Here is a 19329-nt window from a genome sequence, read left to right as displayed (position 1 = left end):
ATGTTAGATAAACTCTGCAATTCTTCCCCCAAGGTACCAGTTCTATGGGTCTAAACTATTTTGTAATATGATCTGAAACAAACTTAGCATAGACATTTACCCTACAGACCAGGCCAATACAATACAGATACGGGATATCATCCCCCTACACAGAACTCAGGTTCAGGAAGCCAAAAAATATATATCAAGCCAAAAAAGGCAACAAATCAATTGAATATATATCAAGTTTATTGCACCTGAGGGATGTCTTATGAAAGCTCTGAACAGTCCTGGATTATCTGCTCTATCTATTACCCAACTGTTGTAAGACACCAGCGGGCTTCCTATGAAAGCACAAACCATTGCATTACTTTAAATTAAAAGGGGAATTGGTGGCGGAGGAGGAAAAAGAATGGCTTTGCTTTTCTTATTAATTTTTGGAGGTTTCCCTGATGTAATAAAAGTAATTGGTTTAGAGATGTATTAATTTGTTTGAAATTGACCTTTTTCTTTTATTCCGACCTGACAATTCAAAGAAAATAAAGTGTAGTTTGGGGTGGAAGCTACTAGGCTTTGTGAACAAAAAACATTCTTAATTAAGTAAGTCAAGTTTGCAAAAAGGCCATTGAATAATTAATTTTGCTGCCTTTATATTGGGTGAAGAATTTTGGCATCAAATAATTTTGATTATTTCTTTCAAAGAGTAAGTGAAACAAAAGGCTTTTGATTTTTTGTTATTTTTCAAAAAATATACATGATTGTCAAGTTTGTGGAAATGTTGATTCTTTATTTTTTTTGCAATTTTATTTTATACGTCGCCAATATATTACCCTTTGCAGTACCTGAAGTTGAGTTAACAAACTTTATTGAGAGTCTGTGACAAGTTCCATATGCTGCTTAAATATATCCAGTAATTGTAATGAATATATACTTAATCAGAGGGAGGTGTGATGAATGAAGCCAAGAGCTTTTTCTTAGAATGTTTTTCTCAGTTCTTTATGTTTTTGTTTAACTCTTTTGGACTTTCAACTTGAATAGACCATCATGTTTTTCTGTAACTTCTCAACCAAAGACTCTTAGATGAAAGACGCTTGAATAAAAGTTTGCATGACATAGATTACGATTATCTGTGGAATTCCGCTGGCCGACAATGGTGTAAATGAACGTCTAGTTCCCTCAGATCCAAACTTTAGGAAACACGGAGAGAATTATTGATACACTGTGGCTAGTTAAGGTTCTCAGTTTTTATGTCAGTAATCAATGTTTTAAACAAAGAAAATGGCCAGTTCTGCTATCCTCTAGGGATATGCTGTACTTATAACTATAAGATCTATCTGTGTGAGAGACCCATCGGACTTATAGACACATATTACATTGCAAACAATTAGTTATCTTTAGCCTTATAAGAAGTTTTACTGAATAAGTTGATGAATAATTGGCATTTTACAACTTGACATACTTCTAATTTTTTTTTTTCTATAGAGAATGTGATCTGCAACTTGGTAAATAACTGCTCATATAATCTACTCTGATTATGGGTGTGTACAGTTGTTTAAAATCTACAAGGATGTAAATAGGAAAGACAATTATCTTTTGAAAAATGATGTCATATCATAATTGATGATTTTTTATAACCAAACCCTTTCATCAAAAAAGGTTTTTCCATTAAACTTTTGCTCCTCATTTATGTAACAGGTCGCCCCAGTTTCTTGATTTATTAATCTGTTGCTATGACGTCCTAGAGAACTGACCAATCAGGGTTGAGAGTGGATTAGTTGATTTACTTTGATGGAATGGTTTATGTTGTGTTTAATTTTATTTCATTTCACAAGGGAGGAAATTCGGTGCTATTATACCAAGGATAAATATTAATACTTTTTTTAGGGAATTTTTTTTTATCAAGATTGACCTAGATATGAGTAGCATAGGTTCAATAAACATTTCTTACCTAATAAAAGGTTATTAAAGGTCAATAATTGCAGGTTCTCATGAAGCCATTATGTCACAATGGCCTCAACAACATGCCTAAAAGTATTCCATGAAATCCTTTCTGAGATAGGTAAGCACATTATGATGCCAAAAACAAACCAATTTAGAACCGTACAAAATAAACTTATAATAAAATCAGTGTCTGTAGATGGAATATAAAATAGACGATGGAGTGATAAGCAGAAAGACAGTGCTGATAATGATGGAAAGCCATCCCCCCTTCTCCTCATCACAGAGGTTATTATCCTGTATTGTAAAGGGTATTAGGGACCCTTCAGCAGAAGGGGAGATATTGGTCATAAATCTCACTTATTTATCTTGTATATGAAGGCATTAAGCACTGGACCTCATCTTGTAATTGAGTAACAGAGCTGCTTGTTCCCACTTCAGTCAGTCCGTCAAATATATTGAGCGGACTATGACCCCTCATGACCCCTCATCCTTCACTGCTGACCAATGGATCACTCCAGCCTGGCATTTGTCAAGACTTTTGTTTTGTTATTGATACCGTATATGGTCTGTTACTTGGGAATCCCATTAGAACTGTTTAAGAGTGCTGAATGATGCACCAATACACAGTTTGTTTCCTAAAGTACACGTACTAGTTAATGCATATGTCTATTAATCTTGCTTTAGTAATAGCATTCAAGCTTCTGATACAGCCAATTGCAATAATATAATATCTAGTTATGTATTTTCAGTTTCTCTGCTGCTTTGAAGCCTGCTTGGTCTCACATAATGATTATGAAAAAAAGAACTGTTTGGCAGATATAGAGACAAGGGACTATTGTTTTTATTTGGTTTTCATTTTCTCTGACATGGTTAGGCTGTATAATATACCTGTTGATCCTTTATACAAACTTTCCCACCACAGTTCCATGAAAATGATCTTTGTAACATTAATTGTTCTTTCAGCATCAGTTTGTCTCCTATAGGAAAATTGTCACATCAGCTATCAGACCTACAGTCTGAATCCATTGGTACAGTAAAACACGGTTACAGCGAACACGCCTATACTGAATTGATGCTTACAGCGAAGTGAATTTCATTCCTTTGACTTTATAACATGTTTGACTTTATAACATGTTGTTAATTTGACAGATATAATGAATTACGCTCATAATGAAGCAAAATTTCCCATTCCCACTTTGTTATAAGCATTGTCTAACTGTATAAAGACTCACTTTGTCCAAATACTTAGTCAGGGCGAGTGATTTAGGTCTCCAGATTCAAATTATTTGTTTCAGGAGTGGACCAGGAAGTGTCTTTATCATGTCAGGGGGTTTTATATGTATGTGCATCTAGGACTACAAGTCTGCTGTTTGTGGTTGAATATTTTACTTTCTTTTGAGGCAGAGAAAATTATCATTAAAGTCTATCAAATACTCAGAAGAAAATCAAGTGATTATCATTATGCCAAGATGTCAATTGTAATACTGTAAAACGAGATAATATGGCGCACTACAAATTTTAGCGCCTTTGGCGCAACTGCCTCTGAGCGCTAAAATTAATAGTGCGCTATCGATTTTCCATATGTATTCAATTTCTTCAAGTTGCAAAACAATAACGTCAGTCCACTTTTATCAGATGCTGTCGGTTCTGTTTGTTTAAACAATTTCACAGGTATACGGTATGGGTTATCGGGTATCAGTGCCCATAAACATGGATTAATTAATTCAGTTTTAATTGGTTTTTAATATCTCTCATTAGCACCTTAAAAATTGGGCTTCTCCCCATTACACTTCCATTTAGCGCCTCGAGGAGAAAATGTGATGAAGCGTGGCGACCGTTAACTCTGACAATACACGATTGATCATAATTTCTTTGATCTCTGATTAGTGGATATAAAGATAACAAGACGATACCTATTTTTTGTGTTTTTTTAAATGTAAAATTACCGTGGAAAAGTTTCTCTCATGGTGATTGAAACTCATGGTAAATGAAGCATTCGATTTCACTTTTAGTTTCGGGACTCTTCTAGTGTTATCCAAGTCGACACGTTAAATTCAAAGTTCGATAACTCAAATTTGTTTACCAACAAAAATTACACATCATCGCCAATAAATGAGGTTTTCATATCTATCTACTGACGATTTACACAAAAGTAAGTGTATTGTTCTTAACGACAGTTTACCGTGCATGTGAGATAGAAATCAAAGTCGTTGTGTTCACGTGCTTGAGTGAACACAGAACTAAATTTTGGGCATGATCGTTTATAAAACAACAACATTTTTTGTATTCTTTTTTATAGAAAAGATGCATGCGCTAAAATATAATTGCGCTAATGTACTGGCACTTGCGTTTGCGCTAAAATACGTATGCGCCAAATTTTCTCGTTTTACATTTGTACCTCCAACATTCTCCCATTTGTATTTTAGTTTAGCAAGTTTAAAGATGATTGTATTGATCTGCAATTAGCTCCCTTGAGTAGCCCCTCCCCCCCCCCCCCCCCCCCCCACACACACACACACCAATGGACTTAATCTTTGTTTATAATATGCAGTGTTTTTTAAATCAGTACATCTCACTGGGAACCTCTAAATCCATAATCCATAATCATTCATCAACATTTTCTATTAATAGCAAGGAAAGTTTGACCTTTTGAAGTGAAAATGACCTGCATCATAGAGGGCATCTTTTATTTTTATGGTCATATCCAATTAACGTGAGAAAAAATTAATAACCACAGATTCTGTCAGAGTGGAATCAGGTGGGTCTGTGGTCATTCATCACTCAAAGTGGTCCCCAAATATTGGGATGATCTTATCCCCAGTGGGACTAGATCTAACTGGGGACTACAACTTCTCTTTAAAGAGGCTGTTTATGTATGTGTGTGTCATGGTGATGATTCTCTAGAGGAAGATGGTTGTGTATAATTTTAATTTTAGATCCAGAAGATTCATCAGTCCCTGTCAAACGCGACCATACAGTTTCATTGATTCATGGCTTGTTATTTTGAGTGCGTCTGAAGCCTCTGCATTGTGCATGTAGTGCATTGATACAGTATTTTAGTTTCCAAAGAGATTGTTCATCATAATTGTTATAATGCTTATCATTATGTAACATCCAAGGCTTGGCATCTTGACATAATCGATAAAGAGTGAAAATTAACACATATTTCTTAACACTAGATCATCAAGTGAATTGACATGTTTTTTTTCTGTAACCTGAACTGATGCATTATAATCTTTAATGAGTATTGACATAGAGCCATACAATGATAAACCTGAATTCTCTTTTCAGTTTGTTACCCATCAGTCACTGTGAGCTGGTTCTGATACACATCACACCAGTCGGGGATGAAACCAAGATCACGGAACGCCTGAGTAGAGAGGTAAGAAACGAACACCACAGAGAACAGAAACCCCCAAAGACACCATCAAGCTACCACCAACATCACCGCAATAGTACCACCAACGTCCCCGCAATAGTACCACCAACATCCCTGCAATAGTACCACCAACATCCCCGCAATAGTACCACCAACATCCCCGCAACAGTACCACCAACATCCCCGCAATAGTACCACCAACATCCCCGCAATAGTACCACCAACATCCCCGCAATAGTACCACCAACATCCCCGCAACAGTACCACCAACATCCCCGCAACAGTACCACCAACATCCCTGCAATAGTACCACCAACATCCCCGCAATAGTACCACCAACATCCCCGCAATAGTACCACCAACATCCCCGCAACAGTACCACCAACATCCCCGCAATAGTACCACCAACATCCCCGCAATAGTACCACCAACATCCCTGCAACAGTACCACCAACATCCCCGCAATAGTACCACCAACATCCCCGCAACAGTACCACCAACACCCCCGCAATAGTACCACCAACATCCCCGCAATAGTTCCATCAACATCCCTGCAATAGTACCTCCAACATCCCTGCAATAGTACCACCAACATCCCCGCAATAGTACCTCCATCATCCCCGCAATAGTACCACCAACACCCCCGCAATAGTACCACCAACATCCCTGCAATAGTACCTCAAACATCCCTGCAATAGTACCTCCAACATCCCCGCAATAGTACCACCAACATTCCCGCAATAGTACCTCCAACATTCTCCCAGCACACAACACAAAGCAGAAACCACTGAATTATGCCGCATAGCAGACAACCTCAAAAAGACACCAATAATCGAATTTAAACGCAAAAATTTATACTGTACCCCCAAAAGACTTGATCATTATTAAACAGACACCAGAAGATACAATTCAATTGGACAGAAACCCCTAAAGACACCACAAGCTGACACCAACCTCATGCAATGGTACCACCATCTTTTTCCTCAGCATAGACACCAATTAACACAAGTATACAACTAAACTTTACCTCGTCAAAGAAAAACCACTGACAGGTTGACAAGGTTTTACCTGAAGAAGACTTGTAAATAGAGATAGAGATTAATGGACGTAGCACCTCTTAAATACTCAACCTACCTGCTTTAACTTAATTTTTAATGTCTTTAATTTATGTAGATTTCTTAGTGCAGAATGAAGAAGTCTGCCTTTTTCTTTGTTTTCTATAATATAATGTCATATTTCCATTTTTGTAGAACTCTCTGTACTTGAATGGCATGGTCCTTGTTGTTCTCTTTATTTATGTGATCAAAAGTTAACATATTTCTTTATTCGTAGATTTCTCCGTACCTGAACGGGGAGGTCCACGTGACCCAGTCGGGGAAGTTCCTGTACAACAAGCTGATCCAGCTGGTCCAGATGCACTACGGACTCTCCTCCACAACGGTCACCGGGATACCCATGAAGGTCAGGGACAATTACCCATAATGCCATGTCATCAGAGCAAGTACATGCTTGCTGAATAATAATGACATTTACATAAATTTATCATTAGTAACACGATATTTATGTGATAATTTATGCATGAAATACTTTCATGTCTTAAATGATGCATTTCTCATCATTAACTTTTTTTGACAATCAATTAAAAATTTGCCTTGAAAATTTCTTTTCTTTTCTTGAAATCACCGAAAACTCTAAATTTTTTTTTACACAGGAGGAACAGAATGCTAGCTCCTCAGCAAACTATGACGTGGAACTTCTCCACCCCTCGGCGGCTCATGATGATCTGATGAAGTCGGGTAAGTTAAGACAGCTAACTATGATGTGGAACTTCTCCATTCCGTGGGGGCTCATGATGATCTGATGAAGTCTGGTAAGTTCAGAAAGCAAACTATGACGTGGAACATCTCCATCCCTCATTGGCTCATGCAATCTGATGAGTCTGGTAAGTTAACACAAATTTAAGATACCATACTATTACAACCTTGAATCCAGAATTCAGTGAGTGATGATAACTTGACTACAGACAAAAGAACTTTTACACAACAAGGATTCTCCAATCATTCAGGGGAAAAGTACAACTGGGGTCAATGATTACAATGTAAATGGACAATCAATTTAAGTAGATAAAAACTGATTTGACTTTTATCTTTCTTTGATATAGCTCACAGTGATGGATTGGTGATTGCCTCTAAAGAAGGACTTCCCACAGAATCGGTGACTCTAAAATGGTGTACCCCTAAGTCCAATATTGTAGGTAGGTCACGTCCAGTAGGTCTGTAAACTCCACAATTATAATTAAACTCCCCCAATTTATTTTTGATATGCATTTGCGTAGGTTGATATTGAATGTATAATTTGTTACTTTGTAGATCAATTAATATACTTGATTTTACTTGATTTTAATTTGTGATTTGAAGAGCATAAATGTTAATCAAAGAGAGATAACTTTGGTGGTCTTTTTAATGTTTAAACTGATTTGTGGGATGTTCATTTCCAGAGCTTCAGTACTGTACTTGTGCGGCCAGGATCACGCCGGTGGACGTCAACAGTCGCCCCTCATCCTGCCTCACCAACTTCCTCCTTAGTGGTTCGCTTCTCTCTCTCTCTTTCTCTCTCTCTCTCTCCTCTCTGCCCTCCATGTCCGTTTCTCTCGAACTCATTTCTAATTGCTTTCAACCTACTGTCTTTTTTTTCTTTCTGTATCTTTTGTTTATCTTCTGTATCTTAATTTCTTTCTTGCATTTTAATTACATGTAGCTGTCATGCAGATCATACAAATGCTCTTGATAACTCAATATGTAGAATACTTGCTCACTATCATAATTCTCTGATAATCACATATTCATGTTTAATGCCCAATCTAACGATTTCATTGACTCTTTAGGTCGAGCTGTTATGTTGGAGCAGCCCCGGAAGTCAGGTACAAAGGTAATCTCCCACATGCTGGCCAGTCACGGGGGTGAGATCTTTATCCACGCCATCAATACTGCCCGGTCACTGCTGGAGGACCCACCCTCAATCAGTGAGGGGTGTGGGGGGAGGGTGACAGACTACAGAATCAATGTAAGTAATCAACAGAACAATCCCCTTCCAATGTATTGTTATGCCTTGGATTAAAATGATGCAACTTGATTGGATAAAATGCATCTTGATTGTCGTCTACATTTCTCTTATCGGCAGCTAGCCATAAAATCTCTTTTTTTTATATTTCTTTCTTCAATTTATTGGCATACAAACAGTTTTGGTCCTTGACAAAACAAAACACCTCTTAGGTTTAGCCTAGTCTTCTGTGGGCTTTGCCAACATGATATGTTTCCATAGATAGTCAGTAACAAACATAATAAGTAAAAGTAATGTGTTGTTTCAATTTCATTACAAGCTGTTGGTTTGGTCATATTCTAGTCATTCTTTCTGAAATTAAATAAATCTTTTACCTTCAAAAAGGGAGGTCTAGTTTATGTCAAAGAACAATAGGGTGTCTCTTGTAGGATTTCAAAGAGTTTATGAAGGAGAACCGACTAGCACCAGCATTACCAGACATGCTGTCAACCGGCATCAACTATCTAGACCGAGGTGAGCTTAAAAGACTCTATTCAAGATCTTAAAGATTTCCTGTTTATTATAAATTGAGGCATACTTATTTTCTAACCTTTTTCAAGGGATTTGCTGTAAGGAAAGTCATTGAGATCAAAAGAAATCTTAAACTGGCTTGAAATGTCTAGAGAAAAAATGTCAATAATTTTTGTAGTAATTATTAAGCTTCCGGTTCTGTCTGAATGTTTCTTATTCTCTGATGTAGCCAAGACACACCTGGAGAGGATGAGTCGGTTCTGGCCGCTGGTCATCGGAGAAACCATCATATTCAACATGGCATCCGTAAGACAGTTTTGTAAAGGGGGGGGGTAGATTTTTCACTTCTTTCACTGCTATCTGTCAATCATATTATGTTTGCAAGGAATTTAATAGGACTGTGGAATTCATCTTTAAAAATGTATGTGATGATTTTTTATTTTTAATTTAACAAATCTTGCTTGTAAAGAAGTCATTTGGACATGATCGTGTAGCTCTTGATGACTGAATTCTGTATAACAATATAAGGGTAGGTCAAGAAAACGCTGCATATTACCAAGATTGCATTATTATAATCCCTAATTCCTTTGAGAAAGTTTTATTGCTTTTGGTAGAAATTTGGAATGGGTCTTAATCTTTGTATAATATCTGTCACACTGGTCAACATAAATAGATGTAAGTGATACATTATATTCTTCTGAAAAGAAATACAATATATTACAATTATAATCTTCTAAAAAAGAATAAAAATGCATATGTATGTCTAGTTTAAGGTTGCTACTGTAAACGTATTACATTTGGCTGTGTATTCTATTTAGCGTTTTTGGCGGAATGCAGCTTCCGCTAAATTAAGTACATCGCTAAACGCCATGCATATATGTATAAGAATAGTCACATTCAGGAATACGCTAATTCAAATCCACGCTAACTTGTTCAAAACGAATTTCCGCCAAATATCGTACACGCCAAATACAGTAAAACACGGTTATAGCGAACACGCTTACAATAAATTGACGCTTACAGCGAAGTGATTTTCATTCCCCATGACTATAAAATATGTTGTAAACATGACGGATATAACGAATTTCGCTTATAACGAAGTAAAATCACCCGTCCATGGCACTTCGTTATAAGCGTGTTTTACTGTATAATACGTTTATAGTATTTCTTGCTAACTAGTTTTTAGCTCACCTGAACCGAAGGTTCAAGTGAGCTTTTCTGATCACCCATTGTCCGTCGTCCGTCCGTCCGTCCGTCCGTCCGTCTGTCCGTCCGTCTGTAAACTTTTCACATTTTCAACTTCTTCTCAAAAACCACCAAGCCAAATTTAACCAAATTTGGTACAAAGCATCCTTATGGAAAGGGGATTATAAATTGTTAAAATGAAGGGCACAGCCCTTTTCAAAAGGGAGATAATTGCGAAACAGTAAGTATAGGGTGCATGTCTTTAAAAATCTTCTTCTCAAGAACCACTGCACCAGAAATGCCAATATTTACACAAAAGCTTGTATATATAGTGAAAATTCTAAATTGTAAAAATCGTGACCCTCGGACCAAAACTGGGGCCCCAGGCGGGGTTCAAAGTTTAACATAGAAATACATAGGAAAATGTTTAAAAAATCTTCTTCTCAAGAACCACTGCACCAGAAATGCCAATATTTACAAAAAAGCTTGTATATATAGTGAAGATTCTAAATTGTAAAAATCGTGACCCTCGGACCAAAACTGGGGCCCCAGGCGGGGTTCAAAGTTTAACATGGAACTACATATGGAAAATGTTTAAAAAATCTTCTTCTCAAGAACCACTGCACCAGAAATGCCAATATTTACACAAAAGCTTGTATATATAGTGAAGATTCTAAATTGTAAAAATCGTGATCCTCGGACCAAAACCGGGGCCCCAGGCGGGGTTCAAAGTTTAACATAGAAATACATAGGAAAATGTTTAAAAAATCTTCTTCTCAAGACCCACTGCACCAGAAATGCCAATATTTACACAAAAACTTGTATATATAGTGAAGATTCTAAATTGTAAAAATCGTGACCCTCGGACCAAAACTGGGGCCCCAGGCGGGGTTCAAAGTTTAACATAGAAATACATAGGAAAATGTTTAAAAAATCTTCTTCTCAAGAACCACTGCACCAGAAATGCCAATATTTACACAAAAGCTTGTAAACATAGTGAAGATTCTAAATTGTAAAAATCGTGACCCTCGGACCAAAACTGGGGCCCCAGGCGGGGTTCAAAGTTTAACATAGAAATACATAGGAAAATGTTTAAAAAATCTTCTTCTCAAGAACCACTGCACCAGAAATGCCAATATTTACACAAAAGCTTGTATATATAGTGGAGATTCTAAATCGAAAAATCGTGACCCTCGGACCAAAACTGGGGCCCCAGGCGGGGTTCAAAGTTTAACATAGAAATACATAGGAAAATGTTTAAAAAATCTTCTTCTCAAGAACCACTGCACCAGAAATGCCAATATTTACATAAAAGCTTGTATATATAGTGAAGATTCTAAATTGTAAAAATCGTGACCCTCGGACCAAAACTGGGGCCCCAGGCGGGGTTCAAAGTTTAACATGGAACTACACATGGAAAATGTTTAAAAAATCTTCTTCTCAAGAACCACTGCACCAGAAATGCCAATATTTACACAAAAGCTTGTATATATAGTGAAGATTCTAAATTGTAAAAATCGTGACCCTCGGACCAAAACTGGGGCCCCAGGCGGGGTTCAAAGTTTAACATAGAAATACATAGGAAGATGTTTAAAAAATCTTCTTCTCAAGAACCACTGCACCAGAAATGCCAATATTTACACAAAAGCTTGTATATATAGTGAAGATTCTAAATTGTAAAAATCGTGATCCTCGGACCAAAACTGGGGCCCCAGGCGGGGTTCAAAGTTTAACATAGAAATACATAGGAAAATGTTTAAAAAATCTTCTTCTCAAGAACCACTGCACCAGAAATGCCAATATTTACACAAAAGCTTGTAAACATAGTGAAGATTCTAAATTGTAAAAATCGTGACCCTCGGACCAAAACTGGGGCCCCAGGCGGGGTTCAAAGTTTAACATAGAAATACATAGGAAAATGTTTAAAAAATCTTCTTCTCAAGAACCACTGCACCAGAAATGCCAATATTTACATAAAAGCTTGTATATATAGTGAAGATTCTAAATTGTAAAAATCGTGACCCTCGGACCAAAACTGGGGCCCCAGGCGGGGTTCAAAGTTTAACATGGAACTACATATGGAAAATGTTTAAAAAATCTTCTTCTCAAGAACCACTGCACCAGAAATGCCAATATTTACACAAAAGCTTGTATATATAGTGAAGATTCTAAATTGTAAAAATCGTGATCCTCGGACCAAAACTGGGGCCCCAGGCGGGGTTCAAAGTTTAACATAGAAATACATAGGAAAATGTTTAAAAAATCTTCTTCTCAAGAACCACTGCACCAGAAATGCCAATATTTACACAAAAGCTTGTAAACATAGTGAAGATTCTAAATTGTAAAAATCGTGACCCTCGGACCAAAACTGGGGCCCCAGGCGGGGTTCAAAGTTTAACATAGAAATACATAGGAAAATGTTTAAAAAATCTTCTTCTCAAGAACCACTGCACCAGAAATGCCAATATTTACACAAAAGCTTGTATATATAGTGAAGATTCTAAATCGAAAAATCGTGACCCTCGGACCAAAACTGGGGCCCCAGGCGGGGTTCAAAGTTTAACATAGAAATACATAGGAAAATGTTTAAAAAATCTTCTTCTCAAGAACCACTGCACCAGAAATGCCAATATTTACATAAAAGCTTGTATATATAGTGAAGATTCTAAATTGTAAAAATCGTGACCCTCGGACCAAAACTGGGGCCCCAGGCGGGGTTCAAAGTTTAACATGGAACTACATATGGAAAATGTTTAAAAAATCTTCTTCTCAAGAACCACTGCACCAGAAATGCCAATATTTACACAAAAGCTTGTATATATAGTGAAGATTCTAAATTGTAAAAATCGTGACCCTCGGACCAAAACTGGGGCCCCAGGCGGGGTTCAAAGTTTAACATAGAAATACATAGGAAAATGTTTAAAAAATCTTCTTCTCAAGAACCACTGCACCAGAAATGCCAATATTTACACAAAAACTTGTATATATAGTGAAGATTCTAAATTGTAAAAATCGTGATCCTCGGACCAAAACTGGGGCCCCAGGCGGGGTTCAAAGTTTAACATAGAAATACATAGGAAAATGTTTAAAAAATCTTCTTCTCAAGAACCACTGCACCAGAAATGCCAATATTTACACAAAAGCTTGTAAACATAGTGAAGATTCTAAATTGTAAAAATCGTGACCCTCGGACCAAAACTGGGGCCCCAGGCGGGGTTCAAAGTTTAACATAGAAAGACATAGGAAAATGTTTAAAAAATCTTCTTCTCAAGAACCACTGCACCAGAAATGCCAATATTTACACAAAAGCTTGTATATATAGTGAAGATTCTAAATCGAAAAATCGTGACCCTCGGACCAAAACTGGGGCCCCAGGCGGGGTTCAAAGTTTAACATAGAAATACATAGGAAAATGTTTAAAAAATCTTCTTCTCAAGAACCACTGCACCAGAAATGCCAATATTTACACAAAAGCTTGTATATATAGTGAAGATTCTAAATTGTAAAAATCAAGACCCTCAGACCAAAACTGGGGCCCCAGGCGGGGTTCAAAGTTTAACATAGAAATACATAGGAAAATGTTTAAAAAATCTTCTTCTCAAGAACCACTGCACCAGAAATGCCAATATTTACACAAAAGCTTGTATGTATAATGAAGATTCTAAATTGTAGAAATCGTGACCCTCAGACGAAAACTACAGCCCCAGGCGGGGTTCAAAGTTTAACATAGAACTACATATGAAAAATGTTTAAAAATTTTCTTCTCAAGAACCACTTCACCAAAAATGCCAATACATACACAAAAGGTTGTATATATAGTGAAGATTGTAAAAATTGTGACCCCCGAACAAAAAGTGGGGCCCCATTAGGGGTTTAGATTTTTACATATATAGGAAAATGTTTTAAAATCTTCTTCTCAAGAACTATAGTGCAACTGTTTGGGATATTACTATACATACATGTACATCCTTGAATTATGTAGATTCAAAAAATTGTAACTCCCGGACAATTGATGGGCACCAAGAGGGGTTCAAAATTTAAACATTTTAAAAAACATAAAGGAAAAGTTTAAAAAAATTTCTTCTCAAGAACTACAATGTTTAAGTTTGTGGAATTTCTATGCATGCATCCTTCGCTTATGTAGATTCCTAATTGGTAAAATCGTGACCCCCGGACCAATACTGGGGCCCCAAGATGGGGTCAAAGTTTATTATAGAAATATAAAGGTAACATGTTAAAAAATCTTCTTCTTGAGAACTACAATGCTTCAATTTGTGAGATTACTATCATGCATACAACCTTGGATAATGAAGGTTCGACAGTTTTAAAATAGTGACCCCTTGACTAATACTAGGGACCCAAGATTGGTTTAAAGTTGAATGTAGAAGTACCAGTATATATGGAAAATGTTTAAAAATCTTCTTTTCGAGAACTACAATGCATCAATTTGTCAGATAACTACGTAAGCACCCTCAAATAGTGTAGATTCGAAATTATAAAAGCCGTGACCTCAATCTAATACTGGGGCCCCAAGAGGTGTTCAAAGTTTAGCATAGAAATAAAGAGGGAAAATGTTGAAAAATCTTTTTCTTGGGAACTATAATGCTTCAGCTTGTGAGATAACTATGCAAGAATCCTTAAATAATGTAGATTCCAAATAATAAAAACTTTAGCACTGGACTAATACTGTGGCCCCAAGAGGGGTTCAAAGTTTAACATAGAAAGATATATTGAAAATGTTTTTAAAAAGTTTTTCTTGAGAACTATAATGCTACAGTTTGTGAGATTACTATGCAAGGATCCTCAAATTGTGTAAACTCTAATGTAGAGGAACCAAGAGTTATCTTTCTTGATGTTCTGTACAGTCTGAGAGTTATTCCTCTTGAAGTGGAACTCTTCTACGTTCAGTTTTTCAGGTTGTGTACGTGCGGTCCCACCGCAGTGCTACATATTTTCATTCCTATGTTACTATTTATGTTGTTCAAGCCAACCATAAACCTCGGACCATAACTGGGTCCCCAGAAAGGGGTTCAATGTTTAAAATAGAAAAAGCATATGCTACGAAATGTAATGTTACAAGGAACTGCTGTTCAGGTGAGCAATGTGGCCCATGGGCCTCTTGTTTGTAATTGTATGCAATATTTAAGATAAATACTATATGGTCAGTGTTTTGGGGTGGTGCTGAGTTTCCTATATTGAATTTCATTTTCTGTGTCTCTGTAGCACATTGACCCGCTCCCTACAATCATTGTCAAGGAGAAGTTGGATGACGAGGATGTGTTGGAATGTCAGAAAGCTATCTACCATGTTGTGGGGATGGAGTCCCGAAACGAACCCCTACCCACCTCTAGTGCAGGAACCCGCGGGAAAGGACCAAAAAGGTAAAAACAGAAAAATGCACATACTCTTGGTACCTTCCCTGTCAATCCAGGCAACTCAACAATTGGAGAAAATCAAATCCATTAGTCACTTGAAAGAGATTCTATCCTTAAAATTTTTTAATCAGTTGCACCCAGACTAAATCCAGGCCCCAGGATCATGAAGCAATCATAGACTCAAGTAAATATTTGTACACTGTCTTAATGTCTATTGATTGAAAAAAATTGAAATGCATTTAAAAATATCTTGATATATCGTTGTTAATTACAAATTTCAATCATTATCTTATGAAAAGCAATAATTTTATGACGGACAGAAATTTTTACTTACGTTTAAAATTGCTTTATGATCCGGAGGCCAGAACTCAATTTATCTTAAATGGGTAGGTTTGCTTTCTTGCTAATTTATGTCTGATAATCTCTGTAGAGACGAGCAGTACAAACAGATGTGGGCGGAGTTAGAGAACCTGATCCGTGCCCACGCGGACTCCTCCCCCCAACACCAGAGGGTGCTTGAGTGTCTCCTGAAGTGTAAGAAGCCGAGCGACGACGTCAAATCCTCCCCCAGCAGCACAAAGGAGGAGAAACAGGAGATTAACACTGACCAGAACTATGCCTGGAAGGAGCTCGACAGGTCAGGGGTCAAAGTTCATTGTCTGCGTATTTGTAATCTTTGATGAAAATGCATTTGAAATTTGTAATCTCTGATGGAATTTTGTTTATTAGAGAAAGCATTGGAAATTAAGGAAATTTAGGTTAAAATTTTTTGTTTTTTTGTTTGAAGATTTCAGAAAATGACAGAGAAGGAAAAACAAGAAATGAACAAATCAGAAGGGGGACCATCCTCTGTTAAAAAATCCAGACTCAGCACTGATGATACTCAGTTCAAAAGCAAAGGTAGGTGGACGGTGACCGACATGCATATAGATGGTGGTCTAGATGTATATATAGGGTGTCTAGATGTATCTATAAGGTGTCTAGATGTATCTATAGGGTGTCTAGATGTATCTATAGGGTGTCTATAGGATGTCTAGATGTATTTATAGGGTGTCTAGATGTATCTATAGGATGTCTATAGGATGTCTAGATGTATCTATAGGGTGTCTAGATGTATCTATAGGATGTCAATATGTATCTATAGGATGTCTAGATGTATCTATAGGATGTCTAGATGTATCTATAGGGTGTCTAGATGTATCTATAGGATGTCTAGATGTATCTATAAGGTGTCTAGATGTATAGGATGTCTAGATGTATCTATAGGATGTCTAGATGTATCTATAGGGTGTCTAGATGTATCTATAGGATGTCTAGATGTATCTATAGGATGTCTAGATGTATCTATAGGGTGTTTAGATGTATTTATAGGGTGTTTAGATGTATCTATAGGATGTCTAGACGTAGATGTCTAGATGTATCTATAGGGTGTCTAGATGTATCTATAGGATGTCTAGATGTATCTATAGGATGTCTAGATGTATCTCTAGGGTGTTCTAGATGTATCTATAGGATGTCTAGATGTATCTATAGGGTGTCTAGATGTATCTATAGGGTGTCTAGATGTATCTATAGGGTGTCTAGATGTATCTATATGGTGTCTAGATGTTTCTATAGGGTGTCTAGATGTATCTATAGGGTGTCTAGATGTATCTATAGGATGTCTAGATGTATCTATAGGGTGTCTAGATGTATCTATAGGGTGTCTAGATGTATCTAAAGGGTGTCTAGATGTATCTATAGGGTGTCTAGATGTATCTAAAGGGTGTCTAGATGTATGTAGAGCGTGTTCTTTACACAATAAAAAAGAAAGGGTGTTTAGACTGTGGTCTATGTGTGTAAAGGGTGGTTTAGACACAATGTTATGGGAAGGGTGTTCTGAAAGTTGTCTTTGTAGAGGGTGCACTGTCTAGACACAATTTGTTGTGTTAAAGCTGAAAATACTGATATACAGAACATACAGTTTAATCTTAACCATTTACTTTAATTACATGTCTTGCAATAAGGTTGTGTTTGAAATATATGCATTGTCAAATTAATTTATTGTAACCTATATATATATAATGATCTCAGCTTTTGGTTTTGTCTGATGGCTAATCAATAATTTCTTCATTTTTATCAGGTGCTAGTAATCTGCTTTCGCTATGGACTGATCGCATCAAGTCTGTCCACTCCAAGCGGCATGTGGAATTCTCGGGGCGTGCACAGAGCGACGGAAACCAAGCGGAGCTGTATCAGAATCTTAACAAACAGTTACAGGAGAATTCTGGGTAATTAACGTGGGCTGCTGGGTTAGAACAGGGATTGATGGTTAATAGATGGTTAACATTTCATTTTCAAACAGGAGAATTTTTATGAAAAAAATTATAATTCTGAGCAGTCATTATTGAAAATGCATGAAGGAATTTTGGTTATTAAATGCAGAGAACTGTGTCAAAAGGAAATTTGGTTTATACATGTATATAAGTTTACAATGGCACTACATGTATTTTACAAGGAGTCCTTTTCATTAAAGTCTCAGGCATACTGTTTTCTTTGTTGAACGTGGTGCAATTCCAGCACATAATGTTGAAAAATGAAAAGCTACTCATTTGTTAATTCTCCAAATTTTCTCATAAATATTTTGTACATGATATACATGAGTTAGAATAGTTGGTTTAAATTGCTAAATTAAAAGTCTATGATGAAATTGTCAAATTAGGAGTTTATATTTCTGATTAATTTTTTTATATGAAAGAGATCTAATCTAAATGCAGACAACCTTTGTAAAACAATGTCACATCTTTTATCTGTTTTTCAGAATGGATGTGTCGACTCCACCACAGAAGGGTATGGGGATCCAGAAGAAGATGTAGAGACATTTTGTCCATGAAAGATTTAGTGATGATAATCTGTAAACACCCAAGTGTCAACAAGATGGCCACAACCATCCATATAGAAATGGAAGAGCTCTATTGGAGTTTATCTGTAATAGACCAGTCAGTGACATCTCCGTGAGTGTGGACAATTACAATAAAGTCAAGATCTTCATGGCTGCATGTGTCGGTGAAAATCACTTTGATAAGTTTCCTGAATTATCAGAAGCTCTTGTGCAAATCTAGAAGGTTCCATTTTGCAGTGAACAATCTAGTATAAACGTTCTGTTTTCTGTTGCATCATTAGATACTATGTGTTGATATGTAGACGAGTTGGTAGGAAGTCCTGGGGAAACCGTGCTGGAATTGTTTTATAAGATGACTGTTATGTCCCCTTACCAATTTAAAAAAAGTGTTAGCTTGGTATCTTTATAATATTGACTATTCCACATATTGACATGCAAAACTTGAAAATAAAAAATACATAAAAATGCATCTTGGATTATTTTGATTTCAAGTCTAGAGACAAAGGTTTCATTGTTGTCATAATTCATTTGGCTGTAAGTTATTCAAAGAAGGTTTCCCTGACAAAGGGCATTTATACCAGTTAAAAAGCGACGATGAACATTTTTTTGGATACATGTATTGTATATGTCAGTAGAAACGACTTAGATGAGCTTTAATTTCTGGACAAGCAGCTACGGACATCTTTATCTGGAAGGTTCCGTTTTGTGAACAATCTAGTTACTTACTGCTCTCTGCTGAAAATATTGAATACTCCATGTAGATGTGTATGTTAAGATGTCTAATAGTTGGCAGAAAATCTTCAAAGAAATGTTGGAATTGAGCCTTTTTTTTAGTAAGATGACTGTTATGTTACCCCTCTTTCCAAAAAAATAAATTATGAGATTACGGTAACTATAGCATCTTTTCATTATTTTGCTTATTCCATCTACGCACGTAGAAAACTTGAAAATAATTTTTTTAGAAATATGTATCAGTCATGGGATTATTTTGCATTTTAAGTCTGGAGACTTAGGATATA

The 19329-nt window shown here is 36.5% G+C and overlaps 1 protein-coding gene across 4 annotated transcripts in view; it reads left to right on the top strand.

The window, feature by feature from the left end:
• The window catches only part of LOC136269546 (integrator complex subunit 13-like), an 83733-nt gene that overhangs the window by 30532 nt on the left and 33872 nt on the right, over nt 1-19329 (top strand). For 2 of the 4 annotated variants that reach the window (XM_066080820.1, XM_066080821.1), the window contains exons 6-18: nt 5212-5302; nt 6632-6760; nt 7011-7095; nt 7461-7553; nt 7797-7886; nt 8184-8362; nt 8788-8872; nt 9099-9175; nt 15278-15435; nt 15860-16066; nt 16217-16329; nt 17549-17699; nt 18230-18777. In XM_066080820.1, the coding sequence (XP_065936892.1) occupies nt 5212-5302; nt 6632-6760; nt 7011-7095; nt 7461-7553; nt 7797-7886; nt 8184-8362; nt 8788-8872; nt 9099-9175; nt 15278-15435; nt 15860-16066; nt 16217-16329; nt 17549-17699; nt 18230-18284 (1513 nt within the window). In that variant the 3' untranslated portion in view covers nt 18285-18777. Of the gene's footprint in view, nt 1-5211; nt 5303-6631; nt 6761-7010; nt 7096-7460; nt 7554-7796; nt 7887-8183; nt 8363-8787; nt 8873-9098; nt 9176-15277; nt 15436-15859; nt 16067-16216; nt 16330-17548; nt 17700-18229; nt 18778-19329 lie in introns of those variants that run through there. The other 2 variants (XM_066080822.1, XM_066080823.1) reach the window with 2 other exon arrangements.

The sequence above is a fragment of the Magallana gigas genome, chromosome 4 (genome assembly GCF_963853765.1).
Source record: "Magallana gigas chromosome 4, xbMagGiga1.1, whole genome shotgun sequence".
Classification (NCBI taxonomy): domain Eukaryota; kingdom Metazoa; phylum Mollusca; class Bivalvia; order Ostreida; family Ostreidae; genus Magallana; species Magallana gigas.
Note: the sequence above shows the minus strand (reverse complement) of the source record. Positions and strands in the feature narration are given on the sequence as shown.